Source organism: Equus caballus, chromosome 11 (genome assembly GCF_041296265.1).
Source record: "Equus caballus isolate H_3958 breed thoroughbred chromosome 11, TB-T2T, whole genome shotgun sequence".
NCBI lineage: Eukaryota > Metazoa > Chordata > Mammalia > Perissodactyla > Equidae > Equus > Equus caballus.
In genome coordinates, this window is record NC_091694.1 from 6,028,724 (window position 1) to 6,053,146 (window position 24,423).

At 49.0% G+C, this 24,423-nt stretch overlaps 3 protein-coding genes, 1 long non-coding RNA gene and 1 other non-coding gene across 5 annotated transcripts in view; 2 read left to right on the top strand and 3 right to left on the bottom strand.

Moving 5' to 3' along the window:
* Positions 1 to 428: 428 nt before the first annotated feature.
* On the bottom strand, positions 429 to 4,196 carry ZACN (zinc activated ion channel). The gene is made up of 9 exons (XM_014737539.3): positions 3,963 to 4,196; positions 3,761 to 3,885; positions 3,569 to 3,613; positions 3,302 to 3,408; positions 2,880 to 3,049; positions 1,932 to 2,056; positions 1,600 to 1,810; positions 1,270 to 1,434; positions 429 to 794 (listed from the first exon to the last, which is right to left on the bottom strand). The coding sequence occupies exons 1-9, from the start codon at positions 4,063 to 4,065 to the stop codon at positions 604 to 606; spliced, it is 1,242 nt and encodes a 413-aa protein (XP_014593025.2). The 5' UTR covers positions 4,066 to 4,196; the 3' UTR covers positions 429 to 603.
* Positions 1,016 to 1,154, bottom strand: MIR9099 (microRNA mir-9099). The gene is given in 1 exon segment (NR_128126.1): positions 1,016 to 1,154. It is a non-coding gene; the product is annotated as a microRNA mir-9099 (primary transcript).
* Positions 4,197 to 5,191: 995 nt separating the features above from the next.
* Positions 5,192 to 7,994, bottom strand: GALR2 (galanin receptor 2). Its single transcript, XM_001494082.6, has 2 exons — positions 7,516 to 7,994; positions 5,192 to 6,150 (listed from the first exon to the last, which is right to left on the bottom strand). Exons 1-2 carry the CDS (start codon positions 7,881 to 7,883, stop codon positions 5,325 to 5,327), a joined length of 1,194 nt encoding a protein of 397 aa, XP_001494132.2. The 5' UTR covers positions 7,884 to 7,994; the 3' UTR covers positions 5,192 to 5,324.
* LOC138916209 (uncharacterized) lies at positions 7,955 to 9,013 on the top strand. Its single transcript, XR_011423129.1, has 2 exons — positions 7,955 to 8,635; positions 8,892 to 9,013. It is a non-coding gene; the product is annotated as an uncharacterized lncRNA (long non-coding RNA).
* Positions 9,014 to 12,021: 3,008 nt separating this feature from the next.
* The window catches only part of SRP68 (signal recognition particle 68), a 33,626-nt gene continuing 21,224 nt past the window's right edge, over positions 12,022 to 24,423 (top strand). The window contains exons 1-7 of the mRNA XM_023651987.2: positions 12,022 to 12,358; positions 13,892 to 13,958; positions 19,401 to 19,514; positions 21,320 to 21,515; positions 22,823 to 22,905; positions 23,191 to 23,300; positions 23,654 to 23,736. Of these exons, the coding sequence (XP_023507755.1) occupies positions 12,184 to 12,358; positions 13,892 to 13,958; positions 19,401 to 19,514; positions 21,320 to 21,515; positions 22,823 to 22,905; positions 23,191 to 23,300; positions 23,654 to 23,736 (828 nt within the window). The 5' untranslated portion in view covers positions 12,022 to 12,183. The remainder of the gene's footprint in view (positions 12,359 to 13,891; positions 13,959 to 19,400; positions 19,515 to 21,319; positions 21,516 to 22,822; positions 22,906 to 23,190; positions 23,301 to 23,653; positions 23,737 to 24,423) is intronic.

The window sequence follows — 24,423 nt, forward strand, 5'->3', positions numbered from 1 at the left end:
GAGGGCCTGGAGAAAAAGCAAGCCGGACTGACCCACTCTCTTGGATTTAGTGCAGCAGATGCATCCCCGTCGCCCACAGTCCTGAGGTCTAGGGATGCGCCTTCTCCCTACCTAGTGGCCCCCAGGTGGCTAGAGCAGGAGTGCTCTGTCCATGCCCTCTGGTGTCCAGCACACTGAGGAAGGAAGTCTGACCACATCTGTGGCTTCTCAGACCCCTGTCTCTGGTCCCCAGTGCCTCCTGGCCCAGGGCCACGCAGCAGCAGTGGTCGCAGAAGAAGCAGTTAGGTGGTGGGCAGGGGGAGTGCTGGGTGACTGCTGGACAATGGAGAGTTCAGGAATGGAGTGGGAGTCAGGCACATGGTGGGGCCCCACCTACTTGGACAAGGGTGAACAGCTGAGCTCAATGAAGACAGACCCTTAAGGTGCACTTGCTCTTGGGCGATGGGTTTATTTCACACTCTTTGCTTGTATGCTAACGGAAGGGAGAGCTCATGGTGGCCTGAGGTCCTCCAGGATTAGGGAAGAGAGTCGACCTCCCCCTCCTTCTCTCCAGAGACCCTGTCATGGCCCTCCCCCGGGCCTGCAGCCCTGGGCCCGGCCCTGTTACAGCCTGGGCTTCCCGCCGTGAGGTGCAGACTCGCCAGGGGGTGGAGCAGACTTGCATGGCACCCATATCCAGAGTCCAGCGAAGATGAACTGGCTACATACCACCCCCGCTACATAGACCAGGAAGAAGATGTGGTCAGCAGCCTCAGTCCGGCTCCTTCTTGACCCCTTTACTCCTCTGGAGGCTTCTGTGTGGGGAGATGCAGGAAAAGGAGCTGTACTTCGGGGCTCACCCAACACTCTCCCAGAGCAGAAGGTGAAGCCCAGGGGGTGTCAGCCTGTATTTTTCTCTCTTCTTTCTATTCACAACTAATGAATATTGGGGTCCGGCCCATTCTCGGCCGTCTCCAGTTAAAGAAACACCTTCGTAGAGAAGCTCTGCAAAGCATAGGGTTATTGCTGGGAATTGGTAGTCATTCAAGTCTTTAGGGAAGCTGACCTTGCTCCCTGCTCCAGACCTGCTTCCAAGGGCAGACATGGAGGAGCCCAGGAACAACAGAGCCAGCGGAGTAAATACAAGGAGCCTCTAAACAGCCTAGTGACCCCTGACCCCCAGCCCCAGCCCTAGGTGTGCAGCCTGCCAGCTCTGCCCCTGTCAAATGCGCTCCCAGCCTCATTCCTTGCTCACAAACCTCCCAGGAAGGGGCTCCAGCTTCTGCCCACCTTCAGGATTAGGCACTGGGTTCCCATGATCTCGCTGCTCCCCTCTTGGGCCTGGGCTGGGGCTGCTCTTGGCCCTGATGTCCCCCCGGGCCAGCAGTGCGGCTACCAGCACAGTCTCCACGGTGCTAATGAAGAGCAGCAGCAGCAGGACGGTGAAGTAGTAAACTGGAGATGGGAGGGTGGGGGGCAAGGTCAGGGGCCAGGCTTGTGCCTCGAGTGCCCAGGGAGCTGAGCAGAGGCACCCTGGCTCAGGTGACAGCAGGTGTGGACAAACGAGGCAGGCCAGGCGCAGGGTGGTCCTGCCGAGGGCCAGAGAGGTACAGGGCTTACTGAGCAGTGGGTTGCAGGAGGAGGAGCTGGGCAGGGTCTGCACCAGAGAGGAGTGGAAGACGAAGTAGCCCAGCAGCAGCGTCACTTTGTAGGCAATGCGGTCGGTGACCCGGAGGGGCAGCAGCCCCCCGCACATGTCAGCCAACAGCAGCGCCTCCCCAGGTACCAGCAGAGCTATGATGGCCTTTAGGGCTGTGTTCTGCAGGCGCAACTAGAAGGAAGAAAGTTGAGGGGATGTGCAGGGGGTGGGCAGTAGAAAGGTGATGTCATGGCCTCTAGCTAAGCATCCTCAACGCCCTCATCAGCCCTGTGTCAGCCACCTCCCAACTCACCGTCACCTGGAAGCAGGGCACCAGCTGCTTGGGTGGGACTTGAGTTTTCAAATCCTTGACTACGTATTCCCTCTTGATACTGACAATCTCATTCACCACGTGGGCCCGGAACTTCAGCTCCTTCACTGGAAGGGGCAGGGGTGAGAACAGTGAAATACGAAAGCGAGACCCCTGCCCCTAAATCTCTCTCAGGAGTAGGGGTAGGGAGAAGCTGGAGCCCAGGGATGATGGAGACTTCTGATGGCTACTGAGGGGCAGACTTGGAGGCGAAACTTGTTCTTACAAGGGCTTTCCACACCTTATTTTGCAATACCCCAGTTTTCTCCAGTTAGAGGAAGGGCCTTGTCAGATGCATAGATGAATTTTCATCGTAAGAATAAATGTGCTTTTGCACCACTTCATGGGGGGTAGGGGATGGTGGTCACAGACTCATCCACCAGTATGTCTCTCACCTGAAATATTAGGATTTGTAGGGCTGCAGCTCTGGTATTTCCCAGAGGGAAGGGAGGCAGGAAAGGGTGGGACTTCTCTGCCAAGTTGGACATCACCTGATGGGTCTGTGGGACATTTCCTGGGTGGCTACACCTTCAGGATGTTTCCAGGAATGAGGCTGCAGCAACCTGACTGTCTGCACTTGACCCCAGAGGCCCAACCACTGCAGTTTGGCACTAGCTGTTGAGGGCCATTGCTCTGGGGTAGCTGAGGGGGAGGAGAGGAGACTGAAGTGGGGCTACAGCCGAGAGCAGGGGGAACTAGGAATGAGGCTGCCATCTGAGCGGGAGGTGTGGGCTGAGAAGCATGTTCTGGCCCAGGATCTCTTCAGCTCCCCTAAGCCTGGGGGTAGGCTGGGGTGAACCCGGTCCGCTACTCCCGTGTCAGACATTTGCTGGAGGCCAGAGGCTTCCCCTCCCTTCTACCCTCACGCCCCGGCTCTGGTCCCAACAGCACCAGTGTTGCTGAAAGCATAGAAGCTGAGGCTGCAGTCGCTCTGGTCCCTGGGAAAGCGGAGGAGGTCAAAGTCGCAGGTGGTCTCCGTGGTGAGGGCCAGGTAGAGCTCAACATGGCCGTCCTGGTCCACTCGGGCCCTCGGGCTCTGCTCCTGCCAGTCCACCCAGAGCCTACAGGGATCAGGGGAAAGAAAGGCACCACAACCAGAGGCCCAGCTCCTAAAGAGTAGGGGGAGACCTCGGCATATGCTCACCTGCCATTTGGGTTTCAGGAGGGGAAAGCGGGGCAGTGGAGGTGCACCAGTGGTCTGGTAGGCCACCAGGAGGAGGATACTCGCTAAGAGGATTTGGGAGCTCTAGGTTAGCAAGAGAGAGGGATATGCTGTGGTGGGTTCCTGGAACAAGAACTCCTGCCTCACTTACGCCTCCTGGATAGTGAGTCCCGGTGTCCAGAGTGAGTCCAAGGACAGCGTGACCGCGTGCTGCGGGTGCTCACTCACGTTCCAGGCCAGGCGAGGGTCCAGCCAGAACTGGGAACAGAAATGCCGCTAAGACTCCCATTCTCCACATACCCATGCCCCTTGGTTTGGCAGGTTGATGAAGGCTGGTACTTCTGAGGTGGGCTCAGAGCCGGTTCTCCAGTCCCACCTCCCCACTCCCACTCCACCCTGGTAGGTGCTCCCCACTCACCAGCCGAAGCAGCAGCTTGGAGGACACTGTGTACCGCAAGATGTCCTGGGGGGAGGGGGACAGCATGTCACCTTGCAGGTGGGCGCTACACTACAGAAGGCAGGAGATCCCAGCACTTGCTGGGGCTGAGTCCTGTCCCATCCCAGCTCAGTGCTTGGGCCCCACGCCCTCCTGCGGCCTGACAACACTTACCACATTAAACACGGTTGATACAAACACCCGTACGTCCACAAGCAGGGGTGCGCTCCCGTTGTTTGGAATCTGTGTGCTTTCCTGAACCTCCTCCCGCAAGTTGAAGTCGACAAAGGATGGCAAGGCTGAGGGATGGAGGTCGAGGTCACTGGGTGCCCTGGGACCCAAATCCAAAGCTCATGACCTTACATTGTCCACCTACCAACTGATGGCACGCTGCGCCCCTGGGCTAAGTGCCGGGTGGTGCTGAGCCTGAGCAAGGAGAGGTGGAGCAGGAGCCACAGAGCCATCATCAGTGACTGCATGGAAGGGCTGGATGGAGCTGCAGCAGCTAAGCTGCAGCCTCTTATTTCAGTCACTTCTTTGGGGTGCTGGGCTGTTGGTTGGAGGCACCTGCTTTGTGCAAGGACCCTGGAGCCTTAGACTTGGCACTGCCACCCCGGTTCCGCAAACACCCAAAGACAAAGCCCGGAACCCAGCCCCTCCCACCCTGCACCTGCCCAGGCTTCCGTGTCCCGCTCCATTTCCACCACCTGGAAGGGGTTGCTGCTTTCAAGGCCCACCAAGTGGACCAGGCAAGCATGGACACACCTTTCTCTGACTCAGTCCCTCCAATCCAAAAAGATGCCGCAGGCCACCTCTGCGTTTCCCCTTAGCGGGGACTGCCTGGCTAAATACCCAAACCCTTGCCAAAGTGCCCTACGCTCGATGCCATGAGATGGGCACACCCTTGAGGGTTTTCCTGCCTCTCCTTAAGCGCTGAACGGATTTCATGTAAAAAACCTTGGCTCAAGACCTCCAGGAGTGGGGCAAACCAGGAGAAAGGTAGAGGCTAGCTCAAGAGCAAAGCTTTGGGGCTTCCTCTTTCCTTATGGGATTCTCAGCCTGCCCTAGACCAGCAGTGCCTTCGAAGGGCTGCTGTGTGCCCTGGAGCAGGACCCAGGGGGTGGGGAGCGACTTTCCTGGCTCTGAGGAGAAACCAAGCCATTGGAGACCTGATCCGGGACAGCTGCAGGGAGGGAAGGAAACCTTAAGGCTGAAAATGGGTAGGCGCTAATGGGGCTCCCAGACTCGAAAGGACTCCAGGGAGCTGGGAGCAGTCGAGGACCCGCCGCACTCCGGCGCATGAACCCTGTTAGGACACACATAGTGTCTGTGTCTGTCATCGACCTGCTTTATCGAGCACGCTTAAACACTCTGCCTGCCTTTGTCGCACGTATTAGTGGCTGCTGGTTCGCTGATCTGTATACTCGTGGTGCCTCCAGATGGCCACGTGCAAAGAGCCTTCAGCTGTCCCGCGCTCCCCAGCTTCAGTTAGGGATTTCTACGCGAATTTTACCTCGGCCGCCTTGGGTGCGATCTACACTCCCCTTGTAGCTCAGCAAAGCACTCTACGCCCTTTTATCCAGAGTGCGCCTGTGAAGTCCCAGGGGCTTCTTAACCACAGAGCCCCATGACTATGAGAGAGGCGGAGACACAGCGCGTCACTGCATGTGAAATCGTTTGCAAGTTTTATTAACAGATGAAACTCCTCCACAGTCCCCTGACCTCCAACTCCAATCCTTTAACACTCAAGCGTACCCCCTAAGTGCCCTCGGGTCACACTAACTGTCAGAATGCCGTTAGGGGCCTTTTGGTCTCGCCAGGACGGGCCAGGGACCGGGCTCGAGGCTGGGCCACTGAGAGGCGCCGGCGCAGGGGCAGAAGGCCAGGCCGCCTCGCCCACGTGCGTCAGGTCTGTGGACTCGCGCTCCAGCACGCTGCCGCTGTGGGTGCCCTGCACCGCGACGCCCACGCGGCCCGAGGCTTTGCGCGGAGCACGGCGCAACAGGCTGGCGCAGATCTTGCGAAAGCCCTTGCGGAAGTGCTTGGAGACGAGCGCGTAGACGATGGGGTTGACGCATGAGTTGGCGTAGGAGACCAGGTGCGAGAGGATGCGCAGCGCGTAGGTGGCGCGCGTAAGTGGGAAGCGGCCGAACCACACACAGAGGATAAGCGCGTGGTGAGGCATCCAACAGAGGCAGAAGAGTGTGGCTACGATGACGATCATGCGCGTTACCTTGCGCTTGGCACGCCGGGCGCCTGAGCCGGCGACCACCGGATCGACGGTGCGCCAGAGGTAGCGCAGGGTGCGCACGTAGGTCAGGCCGAGCACCAGCATGGGCAGCAGGTAGCTGAAGACAAAGGTGCAGAGGTCCATGGCGCGGCGGCGAGGCGCGCTCCATGCCGGATGGCACACGGTCAGGTTGGCCAACCGCGATTGGCGGTAGTAACTCAGGTAGGGCCCAGAGAAGAGCAGCGACAGCCCCCAGATGAGACCGATGGCCGCTAGCGCGTTGCGAGGTGTGCGCAGCTCGCGGGAGTGCAACGGATAGCGGATAGCCAGATACCTGCGGGTCAGGCCAGGAAGGGAGACGTCGGGTGAGCGTGTGGATTCGCGGGGGCAGGGGTGGACCCGTGCACCTTGAGCCCCATATCCGCTTCTCAAGGAAAGTCCCTAACACACGGTCACACCGCACATTCCCAGAGGGCAACCCAGCGCATCCCGGACACTCAGCCGCATCTAGATGTGAGGCGGGACCCGGCCCCAGGAAAGGCGCGCGTATAGGCCACTCATCTGCTCTTCCTGGGACTACGACCACAGCCAGGCTCCATCCAGGAGGGCACCCCGCACGTTGAACCGGCTTTGGGGCTCCAGGAGGCTGTGATTACCCACAAGTGACGGTGCACGGAGAGGTAGGACCCAGGCGCCTTGAGGCTTTAGTAGACAGCCTGGAGACACGTCAGGCAAGGTGCTGCAAGGGAATTCCTTAGAGAAGCCGACGCTCTACGGGTCCCACCAGCGCTCTCAGAGCCGACATACTGCACTCTCAGAAGAACTGGGAGGTATATGGGGAATGCGGCCTCACCTCGCTGCTTGTCCAGGGGAGGTCGGGAGCACGCAAGGAAGGAGGAGACAGGGGAGATACCGGAGTCACACCCGGATTTCCTCTCCAGGAATCATCCAGGTGTCCTTCCAAGTTCCAGCTGGGAGCGGGGCGGGGGGGGGGGGGGTGCGGGGGGGGGAGGGGGCGCCGCGGAGGAGGTGGACCTTCCAGCGTTCGCCTTTCCCTGCCCTTGACCCCGGGCCTGCAGGTGGGGTGCAGAGGTGGGTGGAAGCGAGCTAGAGACCTCGGACGTGCTCGCTCGGACTTTGCCATGGGCCCTCGCCTAGGACCCAAATTCCTCAGTCCGGACTGGAGTCGACTCAGCCCACCAAACTGTGGCTTCGAGGCGGGCAAAGTGGAGGCGCCTGAGTTTGACGCCAGGAGACAGACCTTTGGCTTCGTGCACATGATTACTGGATGGGCGACTCTCTGAGCAAGTCACTTAGGAACTCGATCTCGTCTGTAAATTGGGCACAGTAATCCCTCCCATCCCAACCTCAGGGGGCTTTGAGCTCAAGCGAGACCGAGCACGCGAAAACCCTTTGTACCGGGAAACGCTGCGCTTTGTCAGGCGCCAGCGGCGCTGGAGAGCTGAGGTCTCCAACCTGCAGCCCGGAGGATGCGCTTAACGGAGGACACCGCGGTCCCCCATTCTTATTCTTCCATCTCCTCCTCCACGCCTGCTTGTCTTTCACTCCCTCCCGGTCCCTTTGCCTTCTTAGTGTCTTTTTCTACTCTCTGCGCGTCCCTCCTTGACCCTCGAGTCCACGCCCTTCTTCGGCCCCCACCCCGTACCCGAGCCCCTGGGTCTCCAGGGCACTCGCTCACCTGTCCAGGGAGACGGCGGCCAGCGTGAAGCTGCTGGCGTGCATGGTGAGGAAGATGAAGAAGTGCACAGCCTTGCAGAGCAGCGAGCCAAACACCCAGCCGTCCAGGGTGTAGATGGTGGCCTGGAAGGGCACGCAGCACACGATAAAACACAGGTCGGCCACGCCCAGATTGAGGATGAACAGGTTGGTGGTGCTGACCGCCTGGCCGCCGCGCAGCAGCACGGCCAGCACCAGTGCGTTGCCCACGGTGCCCACGAGGAAGATAATCGCAAATAACATGGGCACGATGACCGCCTCGGGCTGCCAGCTGCTCCCGCCGCCAGCCTCGCTCGCTGCCTCGGCCCCCGGGTCACCCGAGGCATTCATGGTGTCGCCGAACACGAGGCTGCCCGGGATCCTGCAGCCGTCTGGGTGTTGGCGAGCGCGCAGCTCCCGCGGCGCTGCAGCGCCGAGCGCGACTCCGCGGAGCTGCGGGCAGAGTGAGCCTGGCGGCGGCTGGGGCGGGAGATGGGGGTGCCCTGGGGTCAGGGGGAGGAGCGAGCAGCCAGAGCAGTAGGATGGTCCCCCGCAGCAGCTGGCGGCGCCTGGGGAAGGGCTGTCAAGTGGCCCCGGCGTATCTCCGCCGAGGCCCAGGCAGCCCACTCCGGGCGCGGAGGACGGTGCTCCTGCCTGCTCCCCGGCCCTCCGGTGTCGTCGGCGCGCTCCAGCCCCGGGGTGCGGTCTGGGCCGGGCTGAGGGGGGAAATGACCTCCCTGGCAGAGGCCAGAGTGGTGGAGGGACCGACTGCCGGGACCTGCGTGTGCGCCGCGCTGTCTGGAGCGCCCTCCCGGGACCCCGCGCTCCTAGACGCTTCTCTGCTGCGTGGCAGGCGCCCCAAACCTCCTGGGGCTGGCTGCGGGGCGTCCTCGAAAGAGTTTCAAGCGGCCGTTAAGGGGTGATGGTGGGGTTTACAAGGGGCAGAGGCGAATGGGGGGCTGTGTTTTCCAGAACTGGCGGGTGGGGGCAGCTCTGCTCTTGGTCCCGCCTCTTCCCATTCCTACTTCCCAGGAGCATCGCGCCTCACAGGAACCCTGGAGAGCAGCAATGAGGAGGATGGAAGGAGGTTCTGAGGGAATTTGGTTAGCTTCATCTCATTTCCTCTCGCCCCCACTGAAAGTTTCCCTCTCCAATTCAATCCAGTATTTATCGAGCATCTACTGTGTACCAGGCTATGTCTTTGGCACTGTGCCTCAGTTTCCTCAGCTGTAATGTAGGATAATAACACCTTCTCAGAGGGCTCTGGTGAGAATGGAGTGAGATGTCTGTGAGAGACCTGAAGCCAGTTGGTAGAATCTGAATGAATCAAATTCTTCTCTTTTGCCTTACCCTATTCAGATATCCAGAAAAGGAAAACTTTAAAGAAACACGAAGTAGCAGAGTTCCATGCATCCGCAGCATTTTCCTAGATGGCCAGGAAGGTGTTTACATTGCAATAAAACTTAAATATTTGTTCCTGATTTTGACATATTAGGCATCAAGCATTTGTGATCCAGAATTATTACTGTTTCTATAGAATTTAAGCTCCCGGTTCATCGGTTCATTAGGTCTGAAAATCACCACCTTCTGCCACTGTAGCTTGATCTCGGCTTCACCTTTCCCTGCCCTGTTCTTTGGGTTCCGGTCAAGAACTCCCCCCTACCACCCCCAGGATCTTGGCTTCAAGAGCCCAGCTCCCTACTTCTCTGGCTGGGGAAACCTCATTCACACCCCTGCCCCGCCTGCCCATTCATTGAATAGGAAGATAGTAGCAGTTCATGTTTATGAGATGCATGCCATGCATTTATTCAATAAGGATTTATTAAGCACTTACTCCTTGCCAGGCACTATTCTGGGTGCTTGGGATATACCGGTGAGCTCTACAAAGATCAAGGCCCTCCGTGAGCTTCCTTCCTAGCAGGGAAGACAGACAATAAACATAACACAAGTCAGTTATTAATCTGTTGCAAGTTGATAAGTACTTGCAGGAAAAGTAGACCAGGGTCAGGAACTGGGCCCACCAGGGTGGTGGTCACGATGCAATTTGAAATAGGATGGTCAGGCAGACTTCATTAGGCAGGTGACATTGGAGCAAAGACTTGAAGGAGGAGAGGGAGCCAGCCTAGCAGATGTCTATGGGAAGAACATTCTATATAGAGGGAATAACCAGTGCAAAGGCCCTAATGAAGGAGTGTGCTTGTGCCCCTAAGCAGTGAGGGAGGCACGGCCTGAGCTGAATCAACAAGGAGACTGGCAGAACAAAAGGCGAGAGGCATAGCATGTATGGCTGTTTTCCATTGTAAGGACTGTGGCTTCTAGTCTGAGTAAAATGAGGAGCCATTGCAGAGTTTTCACTACAGGACTAACATGATCTGATCAACTTTTCTTTTTTAAAAAACTTTATTGAAATATTCACATGCAATTTACCCATTTAAAGTGTTCATTTAGGTTTTAGTATATTCACAGAGTTGTGCAAACATCACCACAATCAATTTTAGAAAATATTTGTTCCCCCCCAAAGAAACCCTTACCCTTTAGCCATCAGCCTCCAATCTCCACCCCTACTGCCAGCCCTAGGCAATCACTATTCTCTGTCTCTGTAGATTTACCTATTCTGGACATTTCATACAAATGGAATCATACAATACGTAGCCTTTTGTGTGGCTTCTTTCACTCAGCATAATATTTTCAAGATTCATCCACATTGTAGAATGTATCAGAACTTCACTGCTTTTTATGGTCAAGTAATAGTCCATTGTATGGTTATAAAGCATTCTAGTTATCCACTCATTTGTCGATGGACATTTGAGAGACTTACTTTTTTAAGATTTCTTTTTAATTGTGGTAAAATACGCATTTACCATGTTAAACATTTGTAAGTGTCCAGTTCAGTAGAGTGTGGAGTATATTCATATTGTTGTGCAACCAATCTCCAGAACTTTTTAATCTTGCAAAACTGAAACTCTGTACCCATTAAACAATATCTCCCCCTTTCCCCTGCCTCCAGCCACCGGCAACCACCACTCTACTTTCTATGAATTTGACCACACTAGATACCTCATATAAGAGGAATCATACAGTATCTGTCTTTTTGTGGCGGGTTTACTTAGTACGATATTCCCAAGCTTCATCCATGTTGTAGCATGTGTCAGAATTTCCTTCCTTTTTAAGGCTGAATAATAGTTCATTGTACAGATATACCACATTTCGTTTATCCCTGGAGGGCCACTGGGTTGCTTCCATTCGTTGGGTATTGTGAATAACACCGCTGTGAACATGGGTGTACAAATATCTCTTTAAGATCCTGCTTTCAATTCTTTTCGATATATACCCACAAGTAGAATTGCTGGATCATATGGTAATTCTTTGAATTTTCTGAAGAACCACCCTACTGTCTTCCACAGTAGCTGCACCATTGTACATTTGCACCAAAAGTGCACCACTATTCCAATTTCTCCACATCCACACCAATACGTTATTTTCTGTTATTATTATTCTTATTATTGTGAGGAAGATTGGCCCTGAGCTAACATCTGTTGCCAATCTTCCTCTTTTTTCTCCCCAAAGCCCCAGTACATAGTTGTATATCCTAGTTGTAAGTCATTCTAGTTCTGCTGTGTGGACACCACCACAGCACAGCTTGATGAGCAGTGCTAGGTCCGCGCCCAGGATCAAACCAGTGAACCCGGGGCCACCAAGGCCAGCACAAACTTAACCACTTGGCCACCGGGCTGGCCCCTCTGTTATTAAGTATTTTCAATATCTAATGGGTATGAGGTGATAGCTCACTGTGGTTTTGATTTTAACTTCCCTAATGATTAGTGCACAGATTTACTTTAAAATGCATCATTTCAGTTAGTCTTCATAACCGTCTTAATTGGTTATCCTCATTCACAGATGAGGGAAAACGTTTAGAGGGAGATTATTTACCGAACATCTCCCCATCAGCAATGGCGGAGACAAGATTGGAGCTGCAGGACTCAAGACTCCAGAACCCGCAGTGCCGTATTGCAGAGCAAAGATTCATAGTCTCCCTTGTCTCAACACTTCTCCCTCCTCGGACTGCTCGCCCCAAAGTCCAGAGAAGGGCATAGGTCCCCAGTAGTCTGAGAACGTCCCTACATCGAGAGACTGCCTGTTGGCTCGGTCAGCGGTTCCTCGGCCATCGCTTCCTTAGGGTCGGCCCAGAAGAAAGCGCAGAGGCGGTTCCCTCACAGGCGGGGGTGCTTGGTTCGCTAGGGTGGGAATCCCATCGCCCAAGTCCCGGGGGAGGTAGACACCCCAAAATCCAAAGTCCTTAGCCAACTGCACGGGACGTGAACCTGACCACCGGTGCAGGGATGCAGGAGGTGGGGTCCATCTCCGGGTCCTCCGGCCCTTGCGGACCGGAGGTGGGATTGCTCCTGAGAGGGTCTCGACAGCTAAGGTCTCCCCGCGTCCCCGAGCCCTCAGCCCCGCCCGCCACGATTAGGCACCGGGCATCCAAGCCCACGCGCAGACGAGCTCCAACAAGTGGCTCCTGCCTGCGGACAGGGCCGTCGATGGCGGAGTCCGCCGCTATCCCGTCAGCCCGTCCTGGCCGGTCCCGCTCTCTCCCGCGCCGGTCGACCCGCCTCCTCTATCCCGTCCTGCTCTGCGGCGCAGGGGCAAGATGGCTGCTGAGAAACAGGTTCCTGGAGGCGGAGGCGGCGGCGGCAGCGGCGGCGGGGGCAGCGCCGGTAGCGGTGGTGGACGCGGTGCCGGAGGAGAGGAAAATAAGGAAAACGAACGGCCTTCAGCCGGATCGAAGGCAAACAGAGAATTCGGGGATAGCCTGAGTTTGGAGAGTATCCTAGAGTAATCGGGCCTAACTCGCAATGACTACGTGTCGTTCTGGCGGGCCGGGGGCGGGAGAGGCGGCGGGTCCTGGCACGTCCTGGGCAGGAGAGGCCGAGGGTTGCAGTTTCTCTCGCCCTTACTTTTTGGCGTTCCGAATTCCAGGGTCTGTGTTTCAACCGGCCGTTCTCGTCTCCTTAGCCCTGCAGTCTGGGGAACGTCGTCTTATTTCAGGCGGCCCCGGGATATTGGGCACATTTCTGCAGTTTCCCCGCAGTTGCCCAGTTGGAGGGCTGGTGACCAGGATGACACTCCGGCCACCCCGGTGAGCTCCTGCCTTGGCACCTGGAGCCACTGAACTGGGAAGAGGAAACGGCAGTCCTGACGTTTTGGTTTAATATTTTTGTCTGACAGCCGTCGGAGATGAGTAATAAAAATTCCAGTTTGATGCTCTGGAAGTGGAGGCAAAGATTGACTGCTCTAAGGAACAGCTTGTTGCCATTTTGAATGTAAATCATCGTGGCTTGTTAACATCACGTATAGCTTTCTTAATAGGTCTGTAGACATTTTGTCTTGTTGAGTCGTTCAGAGGAGCTGGAGGAATCAGTTTCTAGTTTTCATCAGAGTGTATCACAATTGAGTGCTTATGACACTCGTTTGTGGCTTTTCGAAATCAATAACAAATGGAGAACATTTAGGTGAATTTCTGAAATAACACATTTAGCTTGAATCAATGTAGTTAAGTTTTCAGGGGTTTGGAGTTTTACTTTTTGAACTGGCAGTACACTTCCAGATGGCTGTTAGAATGCCTTAATTTTACTACAAGTGGTTTATCTTCTTGTCCCTTTTTGGTTGTTGAAATAGTCCTTTTAGTGTTCAGTATTTTAAAATGCATCATAGGGAAGCATTGAGGAAACTTTAAAATTGTAGATAAAGGGTTTTAGACTTCCTAAAGTTTGGCACATAGTCAAATATTTTAAGATTCATGAAAAGAGTTTGGTCAGTGCTGCTTCTTTTAAAAGAAAAGCTTTAATATATTTATGCAAACTGTGGCCTCGTCTGGTTGGCATGTGCTAACCATAGGCCATGCAGCATCAGAGCCGTTAAGGAAAGTTAGATTTGGCAGATGTAAGTGGTTATGCAAATAGGGAGCAGTACCTGAGTTTATATCCTGGATCTGTCTCAGTGAGTAAAATACTGGGTCCAGGTGTAAATCAGTGGGAACCACCCCAGTTATAGTCAGCATTCAGAATCCAGCAGCTTTATTTAAGCTGTTGGGTTTCAGTAGTCCTCAATGGCTAATAATACCCTCCTTTTTTAGTGTGAAAGTAGTAACAGTTCCAGCAGTCAACTTGTCTACACATTTTGGCCTGTCCTGTGACAAGATAGCTTTTGAAAATGGTTACAAGAGATTTGGCTAATGTACTGAGTATTTCAGAAAGGTTTAATGTGTTATGGTTTGATACAAATATAGACTAATGAGGACGTGTTTTCATTTATTTGGATTCTTGCCATTGTGAGCATTTCCTTAATCTTGGCTCTAGTTCTTCAGATTATTAAGGAATCCCAGCAGCAGCATGGTTTACGGCACGGAGATTTTCAGAGGTACAGGTTAGTATTATATGCAAGATGTATGGAAATCATTGTGGAATTTTCAAACTTGGTTTGAAACATTATGTAACAGGAATTTCCGTGAAAGCATTGTAATTTATTGGTAAACTTTTATAACAGCCTTCAAGTTGCAAAACAAATTTCTAACGTATAATACAGTTCCGTACTTTGAAAGCAAAAATATCCAACTGTTAGATATAGGTTTTGACTAGCTGATTTTTAGAAGTACTACTAAAACGCTCTACATCTCAGATTCTAAGGAGTCAGCCGTGTGGTGAAGGGTCAACAGCACCGGGGCAGAGTGAGCAAGGTAGGCAGTGGGACGAGAAGAGGTGGGAGGAGGAGGCAGGGCCGCATTTTGTAGGGCCCTATAACCCAGGGTAACTCATCCAGGTGTTAATCTAGGCAAGATGGGAAGCCACAAGAGAGTTTTAAACAAGAGACTATTCTGACTTGATTTTTTTTTTTTAATAGGGAAATTTTTAAAACAAATGTAGAGATGATGGTGCAATGAACCCATCACTCAGTTATTACAGTGACCAACTTTCTGCCCTTTTTGTTTCATCAGTTCCCTCTCCTTTTTATTTAAACATTTCCTTTAAAAAAATTTCATTGAAGGATTTTTTACCATTTTATTGAAGTATAATTTATATGCAGAGAAGGGTACAGAAACAGATGAATTTTTCACACCTGTAACTAGCACCCAGATTAAGAGACAGAACATTACCAGCCTCCTGGAAGTCCTGCTTTTGCTCCTTCTAATCACAAACCCTTCCTCCCCAAGGGTGGCCACAGTCATGACGTCTAACAGCTTAAATTAGGCCTGCTGATTTCTGAAATGTATCTGTATGACATCACATAGTGTGCACTCTTTCATGAGAGCCTTCTTTCTTTCAACATTACATTTGAAATTCCTGCATATTGTTGTGTGTAGTTGTAGTTTTTTGTTTTTGTTTTTTGAGGAAGATTACTCCTAGTCCTGAGCTAACATCCGCTGCCAATCCTGCTCTTTTTGCTGAGGAAGACTGGCCCTGAGCCAACATCCATGCCCATCTTCCTCTACTTTACATGTGGGATGCCTGCCCCAGCATGGCGTGCCAAGTGGTGCCACATCCACACCAGGGATCCGAACTGGTGAACTCCGGGCCACCGAAGCAGAACATGCGCACTTAACCGCTGCGCCACCGGGCTGGCCCAGTTGTAGTTTTTTTATTCTCATTAGTATATGGTATTCTCTTCTGTGAACATACCACAATTTATTTTCCACTGTACTGTTGCTGGGCATTTGGCCAGTTTCCTGTTTGGGCTATTATAAATTTGTGCTGCTGTAAACATTGTTATACATGTGTTGGCGGAGGGAAGTATTTCTTTCTGTTGGATATATACCTGGGAGTAGAATACTGTAGGATATGCTTATGTTCAGCCTTAGTAATATATTGCCAAACAGCTTTCCGAAGTTATTAGGCCAGTTTGCACTGCTCCCAACAGTATTTGAGAACTCTGCTCCACATCCTTGCCAGGATTCAGTATGGTCTGTGTTGTGTTTTTTTGCTGGATTATTTTAGAGCAAATCTAGATATACCCTTTCAGTTTGTATCTCCATCAAATAAGGCTTTAAAAAAACATAACCAAAATACTATTATCCCACCTAATCAAATTAGCAATAATTCCTTAGTAATATCTTCTGTAATGATGTAAACAATATAAAAATGTTGTCTTTATTTAGTTCTCCCTGATTTTCTTTAAAATATCTCCACATTTTTTTTTTTACTTGAAACAATCTCAGACTTGCAGAAGAATTTCAAGTACACTACTAATAGCATTTTTTTCCTGAACCACTGAGAGTAGATACTTTACTGAATAATGTGTATTTTCCATAAACAGGGCCATTCTACATAACTGCAACAATCAAAAGCAGGAAATTAATGATAAATTGTTATCTAATCCTCAGGCCCCATTCAAGACTCCCTAATTGTCCCAGTAATTTCCTTTATAGCAAAAGCATCCAGTTCGGAATCATTGCCTGTAGTTGTCACATCGTCTTAATTTTCACTCTAGCACAGTTCTTCAGTCTGTCTTTGGTTTTTCAAGGTCTTCATTCTTTTGAAGATTACAGACCAGTTATTTATTTATTTATTTTTTTAGGAAGATTAGCCCTGAGTTAATATCTGCTGCCAATCCTCCTCTTTTTGCTGAGGAAGACTGGCCCTGAGCTAACATCATGCCCATCTTCCTCTGCTTTATATGTGGGATGCCTACCACAGCATGGCGTGCCAAGCTGTGCAATGTCTGCCCCCGGGATCCGAACCGGCGAACCCCAGGCCGCCGAAGCAAAATGTGTGCACTTAACTGCTGCGCCACCAGGCCGGCCATCAGACCAGTTATTTTATAGACTGTCACTCACTTTGAGTTTATTTAATGTCTCCTCATGATGAGATTCAGGTACGGCTTTTTCAGGAGTATCACAGAAGTGATACTGTATTCATCTCATTGCGCCCATCTAGCGGCACACAGTTTCACTGTGTTCCATTACTGGTATTCTGTTTGGTCACTTGATTAAGGTGGCCTTAGCCAGGCTTCCCCACTGGGCAGTTACTCCTTTTCCCTTTGTAAATTACTAATTATTTTCTGAGGAAATACTTTGAAACTATGGAAGTATCTCATTCTTCATCAGATTTTCAATGTATTCGTTTATTTGTATCTGTATGCACTCATAGTTTCCCATTTTATTCTACGAGTTGTAATCTGATACTATCATTTTTTATTTTGATGCTCTGATTGACCAAGATTTGGCCAGTAAGCCCCTTCAAGTTGGCTACTATGTCCTTTCACATGTTCCCATCTTTGTTAAAGTCAGGTTTGTTGAAGTATTATTTATATACAGTAAAATTCACCCTCTTTAGGTACACAGTTTGAGTTTCGACAGATGTATATAGTTAGGTAACCACTATAAAATCGAGATAGAGAACGTTTCCATCATCTCAGAAAAGTCCCCTGTAGTCAATCCCTTCTTCCCACCCCCAGCTCCTGGCTATCACTGTTCTGATTTCTGACTTCATAGTTTGCCTTTTTTGGGATATCGTATAGGTGAAATCATACTGTATGTAGCCTTTGTGTCTAGTTTCTCTCGCTGCACGTATTGCTCATTAGTAGTCCATTATAGGGATGAACGGCAATCTGCTTATCTCTACCCCAACTGAATGGATATTGGTTGATTCCAATTTTGGGTTCTTTTTTTCTAGTTAATAATTTTATTCAGTGTTGCATTTTTAATTGGATTTTTGGGTGGTAAAATATACATAAAATGAAAATTGGCTTTGTGTAGCCTTCAGTCCTTTTTATGGGTTTTTTTTTTTTCCTTTCTGCTGAGGAAGATTGGTCCTGAGCTAACATCTGTGCCAGTCTTCCTCTGTTTTATGTGGGATGCCACCACAACATGGTTTGATGAGTGATGCTAGGTCTGCACCTGGGATCCAAACCTGTAAACCCTGGGCCACCAAAGTGTAACACACGAACTTAACCCCTACACCAGAAGGCCAGCCCCCTCTATGCACGTTTTCATAAGTTTGTTTATATTGTATATACAACTTTGTATCCTGCTTTTTTGCTGAACATTATGTGGTATGTATTTCTCCATGCCTATAAAAATGTTCTATACATGTGATTTTTATTAGTTGCATTATAACCCAATGTATAAGGATACCATAACTTATTTACCTATTTCCCCAAGTTGGTTATTTATATGATAGCTGGTTTTATAGGTTTAAAAATTTTGTTGCTATGAATCTTTGTTCATACCTCTTTGTATTTCTGATTGTTTCTTTAGTATAGAGTAGTATAGAAGTAGACGGTTCAGGGAGTATAAACTTTTTTTTTTTTTTTTTTTTTTAATATTTAGGGAGATTGTCCTCCCCCTCCCTTTTTTTTTTTTTAAGATTTTATTTTTTTCCTTTTTTTCCCCAAAGCCCCCCGGTACATAGTTGTATATTTTACTTGTGAGTCCTTCTAGATATGGCATGTGGGATGCTGCCTCAGCATGGTTTGATGAGCAGTGCCATGTCCGCGCCCAGGATTCGAACCAATGAAACACTGGGCCGCCTGCAGCAGAGCGCATGAACTTAACCACTCGGCCACGGGGCCAGCCCCGAGTATGAACATTTTTTAAGGATCGTGATAAATGTATTGATATTGCCAGAAAATCTTTACCAATTTATATTTCTACCCATAATGTATGAGTGTTCCATTTGATTTTTATGTAAAAGAGTAAGTGATAATTAAAGCAGAAATTACAAATTGAGGGAAAATATCTAGTTCATAGATTCAACCAGACTGTTATTTCTTCTTTTTAATAACCTCTGTCCTGGCAGCTTTAAGACGGAGATGCTGGGCCAGCCCAGTGGCACAGCAGTTAAGTGTGCATGTTCTGCTTTGGTGGCCCTGGGTTTGCCGGTTCGAATCGTGGGTGCAGACATGGCACCCCTTGGCAAGCCATGCTGTGGCAGGCGTCCCACATATAAAGTAGGAGAAGATGGGCACGGATGTTAGCTCAGGGCCAGTCTTCCTCAGCAAAAAGAGGATTGGCAGCAGATGTTCGCTCAGGGCTGATCTTCCTCAAAAGAAAAAAAAAAAAAGACGGAGATGCTGAAGTATCACTTAAATATCATTTTGTATTGTAAATTATTTGTTATATTATTTGATTAAGGGTTGGTAAATTTTATATGTATTTTACAGTAATTTAGTCAAAATACGTTTATTGAACATCTGTGTGTTACGCACTGTGCTAAGGCATGGGGGAAATTTGAAAATAAAATCATCTTTTCACTAAGAGAGTTTGTATTAGAGACAGACATGTAAGAACGTAATTATAATACTCTATAGTGTAGTGGAAGTAAGAATAAAGAGCTGTGAGAGCACAGAGGAGGGAGGCTCGGCATCAGAGGTGGTCTGTATAGTGCGTCGTGGTGATATCCTAATTAGCCTCCTCACTTTCTTCAAACGTGCTTGCAGTTCCTTTCTCTGTGTCATCATCGGCTCCCTCAGGGTGCCCATCCTCCTTTAATGCATCAGAATCCTACTCGTCCTTTCAGAGCCCCCCATACAGTCCTCTCCAGCAACAGTGTTAACAGGAAGAGAATGGTTGCTCGCGTCCTTTACATTCAGTTCAGCATTTGCCTTGTTTGCCATTTTATCTGCCTGATCCTCCCTAACCAGAGTGTGGTATCTTTGCGAATGAGAGCTGCTCCTCTCTCTCTCTCTCTGTTCTCTGTGATACCAGTCATCCTGCCCTGCATGTTTTAGTTCAGTAAATGTTTGCAAATGATGTGTGGTATCTGTAGTGACATAAGTAGAACACCTCAAACCTTTGACCTTACCTTGTATAGAATTTGCTGTTGAAAGTACTATCAGCTTGGCTGAATGATTTTTCTTTGTGGTTTCTTACAGGGGCTACTGTTCGCGTAGACAAAGACGTCTCCGGAAAACACTCAACTTCAAGATGGGGAACAGACACAAATTCACAGGGAAGAAAGTCACTGAAGATCTTCTGACCGATAACAGGTATTGACTGCTTAGTGTTAGGTACTAAAAACTTCTTGCTAATACATTTGTTGAACAATTACAATGTGCCAGACTCTTAATTATCTCAAGTGATTTCTTTGAGCAGCTCTGTGGAATGGGCGTTTTTACTGTTGTTGTGTTATAGCCTGAGGAAACTGAGGCTCCAAGAGGCTCAATAACTTGTTCGAGAACCGTGGTGGAATGGTAAATGTTAAAGTTAGCAATTAGAATCTAATCACTTATTAGGTAAGCTTTCTAGAATGCAAATTTCAGTGTCTAAGTGCCTACTTAAATCAGTATATCCTAAGTGAGATCCCGCTGAGTGTAAATTATTACAGAAGAGTTCTGTGTTTCCGTGATGAGTGACCCATGCTTAAGACGTGCTGAAGGACTAATCTCTCTAGCGACGTGCATTGAAGTTCTTTAAGTCAGTTCCTCAAACTTTGGCCTGTGGGCCAAATTGGTCTTCCTGCCACCTGTTTTTGTAAATAAAGTTTTATTGGAATACTATTCATTTAGGTATTGTTTACAGCTGCTTTTGTGCTACAATAGCAGAGTAGTTGTGACAGACCATATGGCCCACAAAACCTAAAATATTTACTACTGGGCCCTTTACAAAAGATGTTTGCTGTCCCCTGGTCCAGTATGTGGCCAGGACTTGGCTGGGTAGCATATTGGATAGAGGAGAGTTGGGGAGGCGTAGTTCTTGAGCCTCGTTGACTGTGACCTTGTTGAGAGATGTCGGTCAAGTACAAAACGGAATGCTGCAATATAGCGAAACTGCCATGTTGCGTATCGTTCACTCTTAAGAATTCTGAAGTCTTAGAACGGAGAAGTCAGCTTGGGGGTTCCTAATAGGGAAGACAGGAAGCCTACGTGGAGGAGGCTGGACCTGGAAGGATTTGTGAGAAGAAAGAGCATTCTCCATCAGCGGCAACAGCATGCCGTGGTGTCTGTGAATCTACTCTAGGAGTAAAATGCTCTGGACGGTTGTTCACGGCTGCTCAGGCAGCGAAGAGGTTGGGAGCTTGGTGTATGGAAACACAGTCAGAAATCTCAAGCACAGAGACCATGATGAGCTGTAGCAGGAGGTATTGATTAAATCTGAGGAGATCCAGTATAGGAAGAGTCTTACGATAGCGAGAGCCTTTATTTTGGAGAGGCAAAATTAAGCTGACCTTTAAGGAAGATTAATCAAGGCAGTAGTTTAAAGAAAGATTCACCAGAATAATAATAAAGTGGCTAACTTATTTAGTACTTAGTAAGTGCTAGGCTTGGGTTTGATGTATTTACATGTGTTACTACTTAGGAGAGTGAGGCACAGAAAGGTTAGTGCTTTGCCCAAAGTCACACAGCTAGTGAGTGATGGCACTGAGATTCCAACCCAAACTCTAGAGCCTTCTTCTTAACCACTTCAATATATTACCTCTTAAGGACTTAGTTTCTAACTGGGTTGGGGTGAAGGAGGTGTTGATTCAAAGATGAATGACATTGTGTGCCTGGACTGTCTCTGTTTGCTAAAATTTGGGAGGGATAGGTCTAGATTTGCCACGTTTGAGGGCGTAGCAGACTTGCCAATGAGATATAGCTGGTAGGTGATTAGAAACCTGTGGTGGAGCCTGAGTCAGGATCAGAGGTGCTGATTTGGGAATCATGGTTGATATGGTGAGAAGAGTAGTTCAGAGGAGGAAAGCCAGCGAGAGTGGAGGGAAAGGTGAAAGGCTGAAGATTGCGGCTCAGAGTGTCTGCACCTGATGTCCCTGACCTTATTGTCCAGTTTGCCCCTTCTTCTCTCTCTGGTTTAGATACTTGCTTCTGGTTCTGATGGATGCTGAACGAGCCTGGAGCTATGCCATGCAGCTCAAACAGGAAGCCAACACTGAACCCCGAAAACGGTTCCACTTATTGTCTCGCCTACGCAAAGCTGTAAAGCATGCAGAGGAATTGGAACGCTTGTGTGAGAGCAATCGCGTGGATGCCAAGACCAAGTTAGAGGCTCAGGTTAATGTCTTAACATCAGCTCTGCTTTGCTGTGGAGATTAAAGATGTACTTTCAAAAAAGATACAATTAAACAGAATAGAGTTTCTTATAAATTGGTAGTGAGAAGGGGGAAAAACCTGCTTGGTTTTTCGGGGTGAAGTTGGCATCTCTTGTTTTTGTTTTTGAGCTCTTGGTTTTTAATAATTAACTCTAACTTTTAAAGAAAGCTCATGCTTCTTTTGTTTTTTATTAAGATTATGATAGATTACAACCTTGTGAGATTTCAGTTGTACATTATTGTTAGTCATGTTGTGGGTACACCACTTCACCCTTTGTGCCCTCCCACCACCCCCCCTTTTCCCTGGTAACCACCGATCAGTTCTCCTTGTCTATATGTTAACTTCTGCCTATAAGTGGTCATGCTTCTTTTGATACGGAGATGGAAAGCTTGCATCTTATATTTGGAAATGTTCACAAAATAAGAATTCTTTTTGAAATGAATTTTTTTAAAGGAGATAAATATTCCAAGTTTATATTCAACTTTGGTCCTGATGTTATAGCCCAGGAACTGGCTGTTAAGTCAAATGAAGGAAACAAATTTCCTTTATTTTGAAGTTCTCTCCTAGGAAGTAAATAAATCATAACAAATTACCTATGTGTCACATTTTGTTAGTGGAATCAGTTTTTCACTTTAGTTATTTATTTATTTTAAAGATTGGCACCTGAGCTAACAGCTGTTGCCAGTCTTCTTTTTTTTTTCCCCTGCTTTTTCTTCCCAAATCCCCCCAGTACATAGTTGTATATTTTAGTTGTGGGTCCTTCTAGTTGTGGCATGTGGGATGCCGCTTCAATGTGGCCTGATGAGTGGTGTCATGTCCGCGCCCAGGATCCGAACCAGTGAAACCCTGGGCTGCCGAAGCAGAGCCCGAGAACTTAACCACTCGGCCACGGGGTCAGCCCAGTTTTTCGCTTTAAAAGTCAACGTGAAGGGCCAGCGGTTAGGTTTGCACGTTCCACTTCGGCGGCGTGGGGTTCACCACTTCAGATCCCGGGTGTGGACATGGCACTGCTTGGCAAGCCATGCTGTGGTAGGCATCCCACGTATAAAGTGGAGGAAGATGGGCATGGATGTTAGCTCAGAGCCAGTCTTCCTCAGCAAAAAGAGGAGGATTGGCAGCAGATATTAACTCAGGGCTAATCTTTCTTTAAAAAAAAAATCAACGTGAGTATCTCTATGTTCTTGATATCAAAGTAGCAAATAGAGGAGATTGAGCCGTAGCAGTGGTTCTTGGCTGTTGAAGCCGTTCCTTTTTCCTTCCCCTCCCAGGCTTACACGGCGTACCTCTCAGGAATGCTGCGATTTGAACATCAAGAATGGAAAGCCGCCATTGAGGCTTTTAACAAATGCAAGTGAGTCCTTCGATCCAAAGGCTGTGGCCACTTTTGATTAGAGATAGTGAAATTCGAGTTGAAAATCAGCTCATGATTGTTTCTGTGAAAGTTGGTACAATTTCTTTTTTTTCTTTTCCACTTTGGAAATATTATTATTCTCTTTCATCCTTAGAACATGACAGTTCTGGTAATTGGTAGAAGCACCTCAAAGTGCTGGGTTTTGTTTTTAGCCACTGTGCTCCTTATGAATTTATTTTCTGAAAATAAGGCTGCTGTGAAACCTGATGTTTCTTTTCCTCACAGAACTATCTACGAGAAGCTAGCCAGTGCTTTCACAGAAGAGCAGGCTGTGCTGTACAACCAGCGTGTGGAGGAGATCTCGCCCAACATCCGCTACTGTGCATATAACATTGGTGAGCAGGGACTGAGTAGAGCATTGACGAGTGGCTTGGTGCTAGTTCATCTCAGAGAGCCTAGAGAATTCATTTAGCTCTCTTCCCTTTCCCTAGCATCCATCCTTGGCATGGGTTTTGGTTGATGAACAAAGTAGAATTGTCGAAGTCAGCCCTGCTCAAAATCACAAGCCAATTCCTTGGCTTCCGTTTCCATCCTGCCGTCTTCTGTGCTCCCCAAGAGCTTCGTACAAGGACCTGGGATTCACTGAAGCATGCTTGTCAGGGGGAAGAGCTCCCAGTTGAATCCAGTGGTTTTTGAGAGAATACCCCAGACCCTCGAGGATCTTCCACTCTTTCTCTCTCTCTTTCAGGGGACCAGTCAGCTATCAATGAACTAATGCAGATGAGATTGAGGTCTGGGGGCACTGAGGGTCTCCTGGCCGAAAAATTGGAGGTAATCTAGTATGTACATTTTTGTGAAAAGTCTGGCTTGAAAAAGTCCAGAAAAAGAAGAAATCCATAATCTCATCACCCAATATAATTGCTATTAACATGCACGCATTTATAGCTATATCTGTATTTTTAACAAAACGCTTTCTTCGTTTAATTTTTTTTTTTTTTAAGATTTTTTATTTTTCCTTTTTCTCCCCAAAGCCCCCCAGTACATAGTTGTGTATTTTTAGTTGTAGGTCCTTCTAGTTGTGGCATGTGGGATGCTGCCTCAGCATGGCTTGGTTAGCGGTGCCGTGTCCGTGCCCAGGATTCGAACTGGTGAAACCCTGGGCCACCGAAGCAGAGTGCATGAACTTAACCACTCAGCCATGGGGCCGGCCCCTCATTTAATATTTTTAAGTATTCACCTTTTTTACCTCCTTACATTTATTTTCCAAGCAATGCAGGCTCATAGGAAAAGTAGGAAATACAAAAGATGGGGGATAAAAATAAAATCATGTGGGTTACCACCCAAAGTTAACCACTGTTAATAATGTGATGAATATCCTGCAGGCTTTTGTATGTCTGAAAAAAGGGCATGTATTTTAAAAATGAGATCTCAGTATGCACTGTTTGGGAACATGCTTTGTAAATATAATGTCACATGCGTTTTTTTCCACTTCAGTAAATACGTTTCCATGCCATCATC